A 17234-nucleotide genomic window follows, 5' to 3' on the forward strand; every position below is an offset into this window, starting at 1 on the left:
TGAACATTGGGGTACACGTGTCTCTTTCCCTTCTGGTTTCCTCAGTGTGTATGCCCAGCAGTGGGATTGCTGGATCATAAGGCAGTTCTATTTCCAGTTTTTTAAGGAATCTCCACACTGTTCTCCATAGTGGCTGTACTAGTTTGCATTCCCACCAACAGTGTAAAAGGGTTCCCTTTTCTCCACACCCTCTCCAGCATTTATTATTTGTAGACTTTTGGATCGCAGCCATTCTGACTGGTGTGAAATGGTACCTCATAGTGGTTTTGATTTGCATTTCTCTTTGACCCACATGCCTCTTTGTTCTTCCCTCTCAGGTGTGGAGGGATCTCAAAGTGGGTGGGCAGAGGGAGGAGAATAGGGGATGCAGATTTGTCTGTTACTTTATTGCACAACAGCCCCTGAGGCTGAATGAGAAGCCATATCGGGGAGTTCATTCCAGAGGGAGCCAATTCTCACCACATCCAGAAGACAATTGGAGATGGGGTCGAAGGTGGGCGAGGGAGGAACTCAGTGGACACTGTGCTTAAAGTCTTATCCTCCTGCCTGGTTGCCCTGCTTTCATCCTTTTATGTGCTTTACATGCAAAGCCACTACCTTGTCAGCCAGGTAATTAAAAAACTGGTCACAAAAGCACACATTTTAGAAATTGTGCTTTGGAGAAGTTTTCTCTACTTTTGACCTTGGTTTATTGTAGGAAGACAGCTGGGGGCAAGTACGAGGAGCACCGGTGGAGAATCACAAGAAAAACCCGGGTTCCAATATGGTCCTGTGTTGACCAATCACTGATATGCACAGGGGTGGGAGAGCAACCTAATTTTTCTCATCTGTAATGCAGGGGAACCGGCGGCCTCTGAAGTTGTTGTGAAAAAAGTATGAGATGACAGACATCATCAGAGAAACCACCTTGGACAGTACCTGATGAAAAATACCTGACAAAAATGTTAAATCTGAATCTGGTCACTCAAACTTCAGGAAGTAAAACACATTTTCAGGTAAGCATTTAAGGAAGGATGGTTTGAGAAGAAGCCCTTTCATTTGTAAAGGGATGAAGTCTGTGTGTGTGTATTTGTGTGTAAAATACATGTATAAATAAAAATCACTAAGCATCTACATTATTTATTTATTCTGTAAAAAGAAACCCTGTAAGATCCTGGGAGTGGGAGAAATTCAACTAAATATGTATGTGGAATTCCAGCAAAAACTAATTTGGAAATTAATTTGCTGCTCATAATCTCCATTCGTTCATTTAGTTATTCAATAAATATGCCTTGAGTGACCTAGTCTGGGCTAAGGATTGTGCTGAATATTGGAAAAATATTGTTAACGAGAACAAAAGTACTGCTAATGGTGGTTAGAGTCTAGAGCAGGCACAAGAATGATCCGTTCATGAAATGGACATGAAATGGACATTTGAAGCATGTGAGAGCCATAAGCAACATCATGTGCCATCTACGTTTGTCAAGACATTGATTTTAAAGATGACTTAGGTCCCACATGTGGTAGATGATTCAGCAATCCAGTCTTGGCATATCCCATAGGAATAAGGAAGAAAAGTAAAAACTGTTCTTAATCTACTTCTGCCTTTAGTTAGTCTTGCTTTAAAAGAAATTCTGCTGCTTTTTTTTTTTCTTTTTTCTTGAACCACACTCATAGGTCTGGTTTTCCCTGTCCTTGTGATCTGAAGTGTAGAGTGTGGAAAAGTCAAAGAAGAACTCAAATACTCTGGTAACCTGGTATGAACTCTGGTCTAACTCTAATGGCCTGATTGGGGAGGCAGGTTCTCCAACTTCTGTGTTCGGTGGCTTCACCTGGGAAGCTTCTTCAAATTGACAGTTCTCTCACCCCTCATTCTGTTTAAGAGTAGTTGAGTGAAGTCTACGAGTCAAATTTTTAACAATTGAGACACCTCATAGTGATGCAGAGGGGTCTGGAGAAACAATTTGAGAAACACTGGGCTGGGGTTTATTTTTTGCTCAGACACTGTTAGGAAATTGGAAATAACTTTAAATTTCTGCATGGGTTCACCTGGCTCTTCTATCATCATACCCAGTTTGGTGGAGCTTTCATCTTACAGATGCCTTCTGAAAATGCTCTCTAAAACACACATTCAGAGACGTAAGGGTAGTGGTTCTTAATCTTGGCTGAATATTATAAACCCCTGGAGTGCTTTAAAAAATTCTAATACTCAGGCTCTGATCTAGAGCAGAATCAGGTCAGAATCTCTGGGGACAGCCAGCTGTTCTTTCAAAGCTCTGCAGTGAGTCCAATGTGCTGGTAAGAGTGAGAATCACTCACCTTTCTAGATCTGACTTCATCTGCTCCAGCTCTTTCACTAAAGATGTCCTTTCAGTGTTGCCCTCTTTACCTCCTGCCCACCATTCCTCCTGACCTTTGGTGACTGTGCTGTCTGTTCTCCAAGTCCCCAGTGCGGCCCATTTCCTCTGTGAGTTTCCCTCACCTCCTTCCTCTGGGATTAACCATCTCCCTCACTTATCCTGCTAGGCTGGGGGCACCCTGAGATCCCAGAGCCTGGGCAAGGTTCACATCTTACAAAGGTTTGGAGGGCACAGCTGAATCTATCCAAATGTAAGACATTAGTTTGAGGAAGTTGTATGTGTCATTACACTTCTCTACTTGGGAATAAACTGGTCTTAAAGGAACTGGCCAAGGAGATACTGCTTGCCAGTGAACTGTTCAACAGCTGGACACAGAAGCTAGATGCAAACATGAAAACCTCTAGTCTCTTCCCTCACAATCAGGAGCGGTCCTTGGTTTTGCTTTTGTATTGCAAGGTGAGGAGATGAGGGGTTGGGTGGCAGGAGAGGTGATGGTGAAGTGACACAGTGTGTGCATGTATTTGTGTGTGTGTGTGTGTGTGTGTGTATCTATGGATGCATGTCTGTTCCTTCTGAATAAACACACCCTTTTTTTAGGGAATCAGAGGGAATCTCTGACCCCCAAGTACTTTCCCCAAATCCTCAATATGTTCATTTCTCAAAAAATAACAATCAGTGCAAAAGGGACTGAGAAGCACTTCAAATTTACATTTCATCCACCTGTGTATATTTTATGAAACCCACCAGCAAGGAAATAACTTAGCATGAGGCCTTACCTTGTTAGTTTGTTTAATTAGTACAAAAAGCCTGGAAAAGAATTTCCAGTTGGCATTATTACTACATTCAACTACCCCTTTGAGAGTGTTCTCTTGCAATGCATAGAAATGGATTGTCTCCCCTCGTGCAATTAGTTACAAAACAACTGGCATGTGTAATCAGGGGCCAGGATTCATGAATACAAAACATTTGTAGTGCTCAGAGGTGGTTCTTTGTTACAAATCACCTCTTTGGCAACAGTTAATTTCTGCAATTAAGAAGGGAGAAATTCTCCCTCTGAAAATTCTGTCTTCAGTGGAAACTTTATACTAAATGATTCTGTGGGTGAAAACTTCGGTTGTGCCAGTCACATTCTAATGAAACCTTTGGGATGTAGGCATAGGGGACATATAGAAAACAGACCCTGAGTTTCCATAAATAAATGCTGGGAGTTTTTTGACTGATGAGGAAGGATGATTTATGGGGAAACTGTGACAAATTAAGTTTATGTGGTATGATTCACATAAATTTGACTTCTGAATAGGGATTCTAATTGGAAATTCCTGTGCAGGAGGTTAAGGTAGTACTTTGCTGATCAATACATATGACCCAAGGGCAGTATTTGTTCCTTTAAATATCCTTGGATCTATTTGGAATTTCTTGCCCTCAACTTTGATTGGACCAACAGCCTGGGGAACAGAGGTGAGAGGGGCTGAACTGGCCTCACTAGACATGAGTCATCACTCCTGCTTTTATGTCAACTGATTTGAGTGATTCTTTTAACTCTGGACATTGTAAAGATGACTCTGAGTCCTTTCAAGTCTTGACAGGGCAAAGGGACTGCAAACACCATTTTGTTTGAGTAACTAATACATATAGCTGGAAAAGTGTTGGTCACTCAGTTGTGTTTGACTCTTTGTGATCCTGTGGACTGTAGCCCAGTAGGCTCCTCTGTCTGTGGGATTCCCAGGCAAGAATACTAGAGTGGATTGCCATGCCCTCCTTCAGGGGATCTTCCCTACTCAGGGATCGAACCTGGGTCTCCTGCAATGCAGGTAGATTTTTTATCATCTGAGCCACCAGGAAAGCCCCATATGGCTGGAGCTATGAGACAATTAAAATATTAAATAACTAAACAACTTTCTAGGGATTGTTTGAAGGTTCTTCGACAAGTGACTGTGAAGCAAAGTGGTGTGTGTTATGAGGATAATGGCTCTTGGTTTGCAGGGTTCAGCAGGATCGTCTGGAGATCTTGCTGATACAGAGATCATAGCCAGGCCCACCTCCACTCCCAGAATCTCTTATTCTCTATGGCTGGGGCTTAAGAATTTGTGTTTCTGGGGCTTCCCTTAGAGTTCATACCCTAGAATAAGAGAAGCCCTTGTGCTACAACAAGAAAGAAGCCTCAGAGCTGCAGCTAGAGAAAGCCTACATGCTGCAACAAAAACCCAGCACAGCCAAAATAAATTTTAAAGGTTAAATGAAAAAAAAAAAAAGAATCTGCATTTCTAACAAGTTCCCAGACGAGGCTGATGTTGCCAGTTCAGGGATCACACTACAAGAACCACTGGTGTAGGAAAATATCAAGCACATGTGGAACTCTGTGAGGAAACACCATTTCTAATTTCGAGGGAGAAGAGAAGTATATGGCAGAGGTGACTATGCCACAACTGGGCTTTTAAATTGTGTTCTTTGTCATTTATTCCATCACCTTCATGGACGGGGTAGAGAAGGGGGAAGGAAATTCAAGAGTATTTGTTGGAAAAAGTTTCCCAATTGATAGTGAGGAGGAAAAGACTGAAGATATACTTCCAGTTTCCATTGCTCAGGAAGTGGAACGTGACTGAACATAATTTTTCTAATTTTCTTGAAATCTCTGTCAGCTCTATCATAACAACTATTAAACTGAATCTTCTAGAAGGATATGTGCAAGTTTTAGGGTATTGGGCAGATGACTGGAAGAGTCATCCCATTAAATGAATAACTTCAATTGCCAACCAACCCCAGACGAGAGCTGGTCAGGGAGGTCACTGGCAAGCCCTGGCAAGGTGACACAGGAAGGATGGATGGTGCACTCCCTGCCAGGAGTGAGGGGATGACTGAGAAGAGAATGAGGGCCTGCCCACTTTCCAATTTTCCTTCCCCTCTCAGGAATCTGAGACACCTGCCATCTTTGCCTTCACCTCTCCATTATCATCAAATCATATTTCTTAAGTTGGCTCATGCTCGTGGCTCTGTCTCCTTCCATTCTGCTCAAATTTTCTTACTTCCCTTTGCCTTCTTGGCTTGTTCTCAATCTACTGACTGATATTTTCCCTCTGGCTGCCAACTGTGAACACCATCCCCACCCACTCTATCAAGGATTTTGCTTTTATTCAGAAATGGCATCCAATTGGAGACGATGCAGTGTGCCCCGAGGCAGCTTTTCTCATTCACAGGCTGGGATCACACTTACTGGACAGGAGGAATTTATCATACAGTGAAGCATCTCACAACCTATGCCCCGAGAATATTAAACAATAACCAAAAGGAATTTGTAGACGCCTGTATAAGGATACAGGGAGGGAGGGGGAGGGGACAGACTGACATTCCTTATCCATATTCCTTGTTTACAACCTCCCTTTCAAGGACTAAATGCTAATGTTTGTTCAGGACTGGTAAGAGACATATATTAAGATCTGACCAAGGAATCCTAAATAGTCCAACCTCTTATCCAGAACCTCTCTGTTCCCCTTACCTCATCAAGACATCTCTCATACTGTTCCCTTTGATTTTCATTTTCCAAAGCCAATGCTGAATTCTCTGCCTGCAGTGAAGACACAAAAATAATACAAATAAATCAATGAAATGTTGTGTTATGTGACAACTTCTTCAATACAGTTACTAAATATATCTCCTCAGGATCCAAAACAATCTTGTAGAAGAATCTTTGACGAGTTTGCTCTAAGTACTATTATAAATCTCTCAGGGATGACTTCTGTCTTATCTCTCACAAAAAGGCATTAGGGCTTAAAGAAATGCAAAACTTGGTATTCTGAACAGGTAGAAAATCAAATCATGGCCTGATGTGAAAGTGTTCTGTAAAAAAGATTACAATGTTTATTTCATTCTATGAAAATGTAAATGGAAGAAATGCCTTACTCTACTTCATTAAGACCTGTCATAAATTCATAACCTGGTATTTGTTTAGGTCACAGAAGAGACTCTCAGGTAAAGTCATGAAAGTGTAATTCCAAAGGCAGACTAAACTTGTTGTTTTCCTGGTTAATCAATGACTTTTGAACATGAGGCTACAATGAGCAACTCAAGAACTGAACCATGCTTGAGTCCCTCCCCTCTCCACTTGCCTTCTTAAAAGTACTGCTTTTCTGCTCCTCAGAGCCTTGTAGGTACCTGAATGCTAAATAAGGTACTGTAGGATCCTAGGTTGAATATGGTTACCAGGTTACTAGCAAAATAACAAAGGAACAGAAACACTCAGTGAAACATAGAGTGGTGGCAAGAGAACTGCCTTCTGCCTCTGGTGACCCGGGTTCACTCTCGCCACTGCTGACCTTGGCCTGAGTCCTAAACTGTGTAAGTTAACCTGTCCCACGGCTGCCATAACCACTGTCTCAATCCCCTAAGGCAACCTTGCTTCTCTCCCCTTCAGGACAGCCCTCCTTGACATTTAGAAATGGGGATACAGATCTCAAAATCATTTTTTTCAAAACTGTGGTATGATTTTTAGGAGGTGTTCGTACATAGATCCACATTTTCTATTTAGATTCTTTCCACCAGGCTTTAAAAAACTTCTTATTTGGAAGTAATTTCAAACTTGCAGATGATGTTCAAGAACAGTATGATGAACTGCCATATACCCTTTCCTCAGATTCAACAATTTTGCCAGATTTTCTGTATTATTTTCTTCTCTTTCATTTTTTTCTTCCTGCAATTCTTTATCCCTAACTACTTCTGTATATATTTTCCAATAATGAAGACAATCAGAGTATAGTTTTCAAAATCAGGAAATACAATGTTGATTAATACAGCACCCAGTCTCTTCTATAGTCCTTATTCCATTCATCCATTGTCCCAATAATGTCATTAGGGCAAACTTTTTCCAACCCAGAATCATATCCAGGATCAGGTATTGCATGTGTTTAGCATTCATCCAAGAGCATGTAATCTGGAAGAGTTGTCTTTCATGATTTCTTCCTTCTATTTTTTTTTTTTTTAAATAGTAACAGACAATTACATTGTGGAATGTCACTTAATTTAGGTTTCTTTCAAGTTTCCTTCTGCAAACTTGGCAATAATGGAACAGAAATGATACTGCATCCTTCTTAGTGCATCATATCAGGCTCCTGTATGTCTATCTGTCCCGTATTTGGATATGTTAACTTTGATCACTTGGTTAAGGTTCAGTTCTGTTCAGTTCAGTCGCTCAGTCATGTCCAACTCTTTGCCTTCACCTCTCCATTATCATCAAATCATATTTTTTAAGTTGGCTCATGCTCGTGGCTCTGTCTCCTTCCATTCTGCTAAAATTTTCTTACTCACTTCCCTTTGCCTTCCTGGCTTGTTCTCAATCTACTGACTGATATTTTCCCTCTGGCTGCCAACTGTGAACACCATCCCCACCCACTCTATCAAGGATTTTGCTATGACTTCTCCAGTAGTCATGAATGGATGTGAGAGGTGGACTATAAAGAAAGTTGAGCACCAAAGAATTGATGCTCTTGAACTGTGGTGTTGGAGAAGACTCTTGAGAGTGCCTTGCCTGCAAGGAGATCCAACCAGTCAATCCTAAAGGAAATCAGTCCTGAATATTTATTGGAAGGACTGATGTTGAAGCTGAAACTCCAATACTTTGGCCACCTGATGCAAAGAACTGATTCATTGGAAAAGACCCCGATGCTGGGAAAGATTGAAGGCAGGAGGAGAAGGGGACAACAGAGGATGAGATGGTTGGATGGCATCACTTACTCAATGAACATGAGTTTGAGCAAGCTCTGGGAGTTGGTGATGGACAGGGAAGCCTGGCGTGCTGCAGTCCATGGTGTCACAAAGAGTCGGACATGACTGAGCGACTGAATTGAAAAGATAATAGATTGGCTCTTCCCCCACGTCCCACTTTAGTGTGGTTATGTTCTTAATTTGAAAATGTATTTTTAAATTCAGTTAATTTGTTTCTGATGGCATTCAAATTTAATTTCTCATCTTCTTGTTGCTTTCGTGTTATTTTTTGAATATGAAAAACATGAACATGATTCCAAAAGTCAAAGTACCTTAAAAAGAGCAAAGTGTTGCTTCCTTTCCTATCTCTTTGATACCACCCACACACCTCTTACAGGTCCTTTTATTGCTCCCTCTGTTGCTACCATCTAGTTACAATTCCGTGCCTTGCCTCTTATTACACATGCAACAATCAACAGTCCTTGCCTCATTCCTTTTCCTAACCAGCTCTCCCGTACATTCTTCCTGCTTTATCAGAGTCTATCACTTTCACACACTATTCCTCCAGCCTTGCACTATATACCCTTGTTTTAGCCTCTTTACGGGATGATGATGGAGGAGGCTGGTCTATTTCCATAGCATCTTGAAATTTTCCCTCATCTTTTCCCCTTCACATTCACATCTCCAAACAGTATATCTTCTCTTTGCCCTCTTCTCCCTAGAGTCACTACCTTGTTGAGATGGTCACCTTAAGGTTGTGCACACCTTAAGGCCTGTCCGATAGCCAGTACTAAGATCTGAGCTTGTGGTGTCAGGTCATCTCGTTCTGGGAGTGCTTTCCTTGTACCCTGTGCCACCATCCTGCCCTGGGACACCAGGCTTGCTGCAGGTAGTGCTGTGGGTATTTGGCGTTTATTTTTCTATGTACAGCAATTGAAGTTCTAAGTGTTCCGTTTTCTGGAACACAGAGGGCGTGGGTTCTGTGTGGTTTTATCAGTGCTTTGATGATTTGAATGTTGTTGGGATTTTGGGGGGCAGATGTATGAAAAGTTTTAGACTTACACCCATTTGTTACGTAACAAGCAAAGCCAGTGGTGTGACTGAACTAGGATGGGGCACAAAAGTCGAAGAAAACTGACAGGAAACAGGCCGTTTCAAGGTGCTCTTGCCACTGTCAGATCGTTTCGACCTAGTCATCTTTCAAGTCCAAGGATTCAAACCTCTGTTTCTTCTTCAACTTCCAATTCTAATACTTGGCTTTGACCTTTTCCCTCTGAGTTTGAATCCCTGTTTTAGTAATCCTCTCCCAACACTCCTGTCCCTCAGGTGGGATCCTGCCATGGTCTTTCCATTCTCATCATGGACAGACATCTGCCACCCAGCCCAAACCTTCTACCCTCATGCTGAACATCTGTTTGGATTTTTAAGTACTGGTTATCCCAGATGGTTCCATCATTTCATTCCCCACTCAAAGGAAAAGGAAACTTTCCTGACTTAATGTTTCTTCCAGGGTTCGCTCTGCTTTGGCCTGTCACACTGAACCCCTTTTGGCCTGCAGCTGGTGCACACTCTCGGCTCCCTGCCCAGCCCAGAAGAGAGAGAGGGCCAATTCCACCCCCTTCTAGTTTGCCTGGCAATACCGTGTTGTGTAACCTTCAACAAGTCATTGAACCCTCCTTGAGATTACAGTTCTTTAGCAGTTAATGAGTGAAGGGGACAAACTAGCCAATCTATAGCCCATCTACAAAGTGACTTCAGGTTCAAATATTTGGATACCATGAATCACAGAGAAACTGCTAGAATTTCCATCTTATAAGGTCACTGCTTTCTTTGGAGAAATTTAGTTTTCCTGGGCTCTGCTGGTTTTATTTAGTAAAGCAGCAGCACAAAGGGTGATAGGGAGAGATAAAGGAGAGAATAGCAACGCCGGCTGACATTACTTTCACTTGAAAAATCTTGGGAAAAAAATGTGTAAGGAAATAAAATTGAAAACAGAGTGTGTATGGGATGTCTAATATTGCTTCTGCCCACAATATCACGTTGCAATAACACTCCAATCGATCCATTCAGATAATTACCGTCATTACACCATTTACATTAGTTGCCTCACGTTTACTGCTCTGACAATCTATTGCAGGCAAGGAAATTAAATACCTAAAGAGTGCTGGGGAAGACACAGCAGCCACATTTATGGTTAACGCATTCAGTTACAGAGACCACTTTAATTAATGTAATCCTACATATCCCAGGGGATGATGGAGATATTAACAATTATGCCAATGAAGTTAAAATACTCTTAAACTCATGATTTTATTTAATCCATTTGTATTTATTAGAAATTCAGGATTAACCTGCTACCAACACAAGACAATAGGGGAAAAAACAGGAAAAGAAAAAAGAAAACTTAATTAAGTGTGATTTAAAGAGACAGCGTCTGTTTATATGGGAGGGATAGGAGAGGATAAGGCAAAGAGAGAAAAAGAAAATGTTGGTGACACTACTGAGAATTAAAGAATGATGACATGGGTTTTGTCACTTTAAATAAGCATGTTATTAAAGCAGTGTTCTCAGAGGATGTCATTAGAGTGTTCAATTAAATGTAACAGTGGGTTTTAGGGTTTAGCTCTGTCTTGCACAATGATGATCAAAACCTTGTGCGAGGCTTAGTCCCTGATTTAGAGGATTTCCTGCTCTGTGCTGTTTCCTCATGACTCCAAATTACAGGGATCTAAATGTTTCTGATTTCATCCCTAAAGTCCTAAAATATCTTTATAAAATTGAAGAGCTACATAGAGTAAATCTATATTGTTTTGGTTTACTATAGAAAATGGGCATGAATTAATATATGGTTTTTAAAAACAATTTTAATTGAAGTATAGCTGATTTACAATGTTGAGTTAATGCATGTTTAATATTAATATTGGAGAAGGAAATGGCAACCCACTCCAGTATTCTTGCCTGGGAAATTCCATGAACAGAGGAGCCTGGTGGGCTATAGTTCTGGGAGTCACAAAGAGTCAGACAGGACTGAGCAACTAACACAGCAATATCAATATATGTTTTAAAGAAACTATGTTTCTTAGAGACCCTGCTCTGTTAACAGACATGCTGGCCAGAGTTTACAAATGACTAAATGGACCCATGTTTCTAAAGGACTGCTCTACATTAATCCTCTAAGTGCTTATTATGTTTAAATCTCTCTACGCTATAAATGCACTTAATCCATCTGCTATGGTTGAATGTTTGTGTCCTCCCCAAATCCTTATGGTCCCAGTGCCCAATGAGATACTATGGGGTGGGGCCTTTGGAAGGACAGTAGGTCAGGAGGTTGGAGTCCTCATGAAGGGGATTATAGTCCTCAAAAAGGAGGCTCTGAAGTTTGCCAATCCCTCTTCCTCCTGTGAGGACAGAGTGAGAAGGTGCTAACTATGGCTGTGAAGCAAGAGGAGGATCCTGACTAAAACTTGACCACTGCTGGGGCATTGGTCTTGGACTTCCCAGACTCTGGAAATGAGAAAAATAAATCTCTGTTATTTATAAACTACTCCATCTGTGGTATTTTGTTAGTGCAGCCTGAACAGACTAAGACAGTATCCTTTTCCACAGACCAAAAGGTAGAATAATTCTGCTTAAAAAATGTTGCTCTGCATAAAATAACAACTCTACTGCAGGATTTTCACCTCTTATACTCTGTGCCCACTCATCTATACAAACTTACATTTCCCACTAGATAGTATGTACCATCTCTCAGGTCAGTCCCAGTCCCTGTTCATCTCATGAAGTCCAAGTTCTCATTCCCCAGGCTATGCCTTTGGTTCCACTGTTTTAGATGGGATATGTTTCACTTGCTCATTGGCTTTTCTAAATTCTACTCATTTTTTTGTGGTCTGGCTAAGACGTGAACCTAAAAACTTAAATGGGGCATATATTTAAATTTTAAAGTAATTTCAGATGTTAGAAAAGGTTTTGAGAATACTACAGAGAATTCTTCCATACCTTTTACTCAGACTCCTCAGAGGTTAGTTTTTACCGCCCTTGCTTTACCACTTGTTTTGTGGAGAAAGGAAGAACGTGGAAAGAGAAGGATGTTCTCTGAAGGGGAAAAAGAACAGGAAAGAGAAAAAACTCCAATTCACAATCATTAAAAGGGCCGCATGCCCGTGGTTTCCCTTCTGTAACAGCTGGTCTTTTTCGGAATGACATCTTCCCAGTTTGCAAAAAACCCTTTAATTCAGCAAAGTCAAACAGGTCAGAATAAGGTCAGGAAAAGGGTATTTTTTTAAAATTGTGGTTAGGCCCCAAGTGGGAAAGCACTCTTTTATGATCGCATCTCTGAAGCAGAGTCCTGTGGCACTCCAGTTACATATCCCAATTGCCCATTAAAGCACCATCCTAACAATCTCACTTCAGATTCAGCCTTCCAAGCAAAACAGAGATGCCCTAAATATCCTTAATTACACTGTAATCTGTTTATTTTGAAAACTATCCGAGGAGAAAGCATCATGGTAGTGGCTAAATGTGCCATCAAGCAGGCCATCCAAGTGTTCACATTTTCATCGAGTAGGGCAGTAGGAAGCCTGAATACAGAGGACACCAAGAACTGGTCCTGGGTATCACATCTCCTTCCTTTTATCTTCATCTTAAAAACTTTTGGAATTTCAGGATCATTCATCTCATCATATCCAGTCATTGTGGTGGTCATGTTGGGGTGGGTAGCCAGCAAAAGGGTCTTTTCCACTGACAGTAATTTTTTTGCAGCACCATGGGGCACAAGGGATCCTAGTTCCCCGACCAGAGGTCAAACCTGCACCCCAGGCATTTGAAGCACAGAGTCTTAACCACTGGACCACCAGCGAAGTTCCCCACTTACTGTATTTAAGAGCTGCAGTCTCCATACCTGGGCAATGTCTAGGGCTGCTATGCATCATGGAGATAAATTTCGTCACTTTAGAAAATTTCAGGAAATATTTACAAGCTCTGTCCTCCCACCACAGGAATAAGATGTGAATTCCTAGAAGGATTAGGAGGAATCTCAGTGCTCATATGCCACAGACACGCAGCCAAAATGTCCTTACTCTTGCACTAAACTAACTTGATGGATCCCAGGAACTGAAGGCCCAGCCCAAGGCATTGGAGACCTAAATTCAAATAAAAATAGCATCCATGTCTCGAGGAGTTCAGCGTCCCAAGCAATGATAACATGTTATGCAAGACACGTCTGCAGGCCTGACTAGAAAACACTTTGCGATGAAACCTCTATGTATTTGCAGAGTTTAAATCCTTGGCTGGGGCTTTAGACCAGGGGCTGGCAGACTTGAGTAGGCACCAGGATGACTTGGTATGATTCTGAGATCTAGGATTGCTTGTTAGATCCCTAGGGTTTGGATTCAGTGTAATTAGGATGGGGCCTGAGAATGTGCATCTCTAACAAGTTTCCAGATGATGCTGATACTGCTGGTCTGAGGGCCACACTTGGAGAACCAGTGACCTGGGGGAATCAGCTTCAGAATGAAGACAGTCATCAGGAACTGCCTCTCCCTGGCTATACCATCTGCCTTTAACTGTGCAGGAGTTTCTTAATGTTTCTCTGCAACTGGAGATGGTCATCATGTTTGCCTTCTCCATCAGGAAGTCTTCATGAGTCTCTTGAGGTGTAACAGGTGCTCTTCTTTACTTCCACAACATGCCATCTACAGATTCTGAGTAGAACACCTATCATAATGATTTTTCACTATATACAGATAAAAACACCATACAATCTTGTACTTCACTTTCTCTGTTTATGAGTCTGTCTCTCTTCTCCTAGATCAGTGATTTTCACTGGGGAGAAATGGCCCCTGAGAGGGCATTTCTGTGTGTGTGTGCATCTATGTGTAGAATAGATAAAAATGTGTGTGATTCAGAAAAATATTATTTGATATTACATATCTGGAAAATAATAAAAGTTAATGTTTTCATAATACAAACAAAAAAAGCTTGATAATTTTATTTCCTATGGGGATATACAGGAAAGATCCATGTACAGATTTCATATGTAGGAATGAGAAGAATCTATCATCCTAGGAGGAAAGTATGCAATTCTAAAGGGAAGTGCCAACATGCTTTGTTAATCTCCTTTGTTATTTTTTTAAATAATGGAACCAGGCCTGACTTTTGAAGTCAAATGTTTATTTGGATCTTGGTGCTACCTCCAGCTTCCCATCACTTCTAGCAGGTCACCTGGACTCTTTGAGTCTGTCTCCTCCTTGATAAACAGGAGTGACAGTAAATCCCCATCACTCTTCTAGGGATGAATGAGATGATGAGTGTAAAACAAATCTAAAACAGAGCCTGGCCCATTGCAGAACTTGATCAGTGTTAGTTCCCTCTGTCCTTTGTAAAACAATTCCCATCTGGAATGTGGGCAACTCATAGGCTTTATCACCAGGAAGGGTGTCAGCCAGGATAGAAGTTATTCTGTTGATTGGGAAGGTTTAGCCAAGACAAGTGTAACCTGGGTCCTCAATATTGTAAACAGCCTCACATACAGATTAGCTTCAGCCACTGGCACCTCTCATCTGTGGGTCCCCCTTGTCTATTTTCCCCTCACTTTCTCATACTTTATTTCTATTTCCAGGTACCCATTTATCAAGCACCATCTCCCTCAGAGACATACTGCTAACTTCATTCACGTTAAGATTCAAAGCTGATAAACAAAGCACCAAAAGGATTTTCATTTTAAGAGAGGATTAAGGAGTGAATCTTTAATTGTAACATTTCAGGAGTTAGAAAGTAGGCAGGTTTGCAGGGGTGCAGGATGGTCTGGGAAAGGACATTACATTTCACCTTGAAATCCTATCATAAGGATATCAATCCTATCACCTTGAAAGCCTATCTCCTGCTAGGCTTTCCTGTAAGGTTTGGAATAATAACCTCCACTAGCCTTTAGGGCGGATGAAAAGAACAATATGCTACTCATAGTTTTCCTGAACTGCACACATGAAATAGTTGCCTGCCTGATTTGTGGATGCCACTGGGCCAGGTCCCTACTGTCACGCTCTTGGAGCATCCTGTCTGCCCTTTTGTTACAGTACCCACCACATTACAGTCCAGGATGGACTATATTCCTCCCCTCCAGTTGTTCTACTCTTTGAAAGCAGGCACCTTTGCTTTCCCATATCCTGTAATGTGCTTAGGATGTGGAAGAAATCCAGATTCGTTGAAATTCTGACCCTTTACGTATAAAACTCTTGCATCGAAGGTATGTAGGCCACTATTAGGATTACAAAAAGAAATATTAATAGGTTTAGGGAAATGAACGCTTCTGCTTTATGCCTCCAAGCTTCTGTCTCTTGATTCTACTCAAACTTCTTTGCAAACTTTTGCCACCTGCACAGGTCTGACATTTTGGCAAATCACTGCAGCTGCTGATCCCATTTCCCCACTTCCCCCTCCCCCTTTCAAGGCTATGCCCATCACGGAAAAGTCAAGTAAGTCCTCAGAATGACACCGAGTAGGGATAACAAAGTCACAGGGTAGGACTCTGGACCTGGCACACTGAAAACAGGCTTCACACACCAGCCTCCAGAATCCTCACATTCTCACACCAGTAAATCAACGTCCTCTTTAGGAGCCCACTGGCAGATACTTAACAACTGGCTCTTTGGGAGAGAAGAGTCCTGCTTTGTGGTTTTTCTGATTTCCATGGTGTCATTACTCCTATCATGCCTCACTTCCAGCTGCACAGAGCTGGCAGAAGATGCAGACTAGCGGTGCACCATCACACAGGATTCCTACCACCCTGCATATAGAATTTAGATGGTGGTAAAACGTTAGCATGTAATTAAGACGTGATTTGTTTTGAGTATGTATTAACTTTCTTTAATTATCTGTAAGTTTATATGATTTAATTAATAATAATTGCTATGATTCACAGCAGGATTGGAAAATTCTTGAAAACTACCAACTGGCTCTTAAAAGCTGGCATGAGCTGGCTGCAGCACACATTGCTCCTATCTACTAATAGATCGCCTGACAGCAGTTCTCTTATGGTATAAATGCGCCCTGCTATCTGCTGTTTCTGACTGTGTTGTTTTTTCATCTAGGAAACCATTTGAACTATACAACTCAACTCCGATGCTATTCCCTGCTCTGCTTTTCTCTTAAGGTCTGTTTTAGTTTATATTTTATTTAAGCATAGTTGATTTACTATGTTAATTTCTGGTGTACAGCAAAGTGATTCAGTTCTACACACACATAAACACACACACACATATATAAATACATAGAGAAAAGTATATATATATATATATATATATAGAGAGAGAGAGAGAGAGAGAAGTATATACATATATATATATATAGAGAGAGAAGTGTATATATGTATATATATATATATAGAGAGAGAAGTATATATGTATATTATAATATTCTTTTCTATTATAGTTTATCATGGGATATTAAATAGAGCTTCCTGTGTTATACAGTAGGACCCTGTTTATCTATTTTGCACTTGGCAGTTTATATCAGCAGTATGTAAACTTCCAGATGTACAGCTGGGTTTAGAAAAGGCAGAGCAACCAGAGATCAAATTGCCAACATTCACTGGACCACGGAGAAAGCAAGGGGATTCTGGAAAAACATCTGCTTCATTGACTACATTAAAGCCTTTGATGGTGTGGATCACAACAAACTAGAAAATTCTTCAAGAGATGGGTGTACCAGACCACCTTACCTGTCTCCTGAGAAATTTGTATGCAGGTCAAGGAGTAACAGTTAGAACTGGACATGGAAAAACTGATTGGTTAAAAATTGAGAAAGGAATACAACAAAGCTATATATTGTTACCCTGCTTATTTACTTTTATGCAGAGTACATCATGCAAAATACCAGGCTGGATGAATCACAAGCTGGAATCAAGATTGCCAGGGGAAATATCAACAACCTATGAACATGGGAGTACACGTATCTTTTCAAATTAGTTTTGTCCAGATATATGCCCAGGAATAGGGTTTCTGGATCATATTGTAGCTCTATTTTAAGTTTTTTAAGGAACCCCCACACTGTTTCCCACAGTGGTTGTACCAGTTCACATTCCCACCAACAGTGTGGGAGGGTTCCCTTTTCTCCATACTCTCTGTAGCATTTGTTAACTGTAGATTTTTAATGATGGACATTCTGACTGGTAAGAGGTGATATAGTTCATTATAGTTTTGATTTGCA

General features: G+C 41.1%; 1 protein-coding gene across 11 annotated transcripts in view; it reads right to left on the bottom strand.

The window, feature by feature from the left end:
* Window positions 1-17234, bottom strand: part of NCKAP5 (NCK-associated protein 5) — a 1206846-nt gene that overhangs the window by 233682 nt on the left and 955930 nt on the right. For all 11 annotated transcript variants that reach the window (XM_010853619.1, XM_010853624.1, XM_010853623.1 and 8 more), the window contains one exon: window positions 5833-5901. In XM_010853619.1, the coding sequence (XP_010851921.1) occupies window positions 5833-5901 (69 nt within the window). The remainder of the gene's footprint in view (window positions 1-5832; window positions 5902-17234) is intronic.

Source organism: Bison bison, unplaced genomic scaffold (genome assembly GCF_000754665.1).
Source record: "Bison bison bison isolate TAMUID 2011002044 unplaced genomic scaffold, Bison_UMD1.0 scf7180017864330, whole genome shotgun sequence".
Lineage (NCBI taxonomy): Eukaryota > Metazoa > Chordata > Mammalia > Artiodactyla > Bovidae > Bison > Bison bison.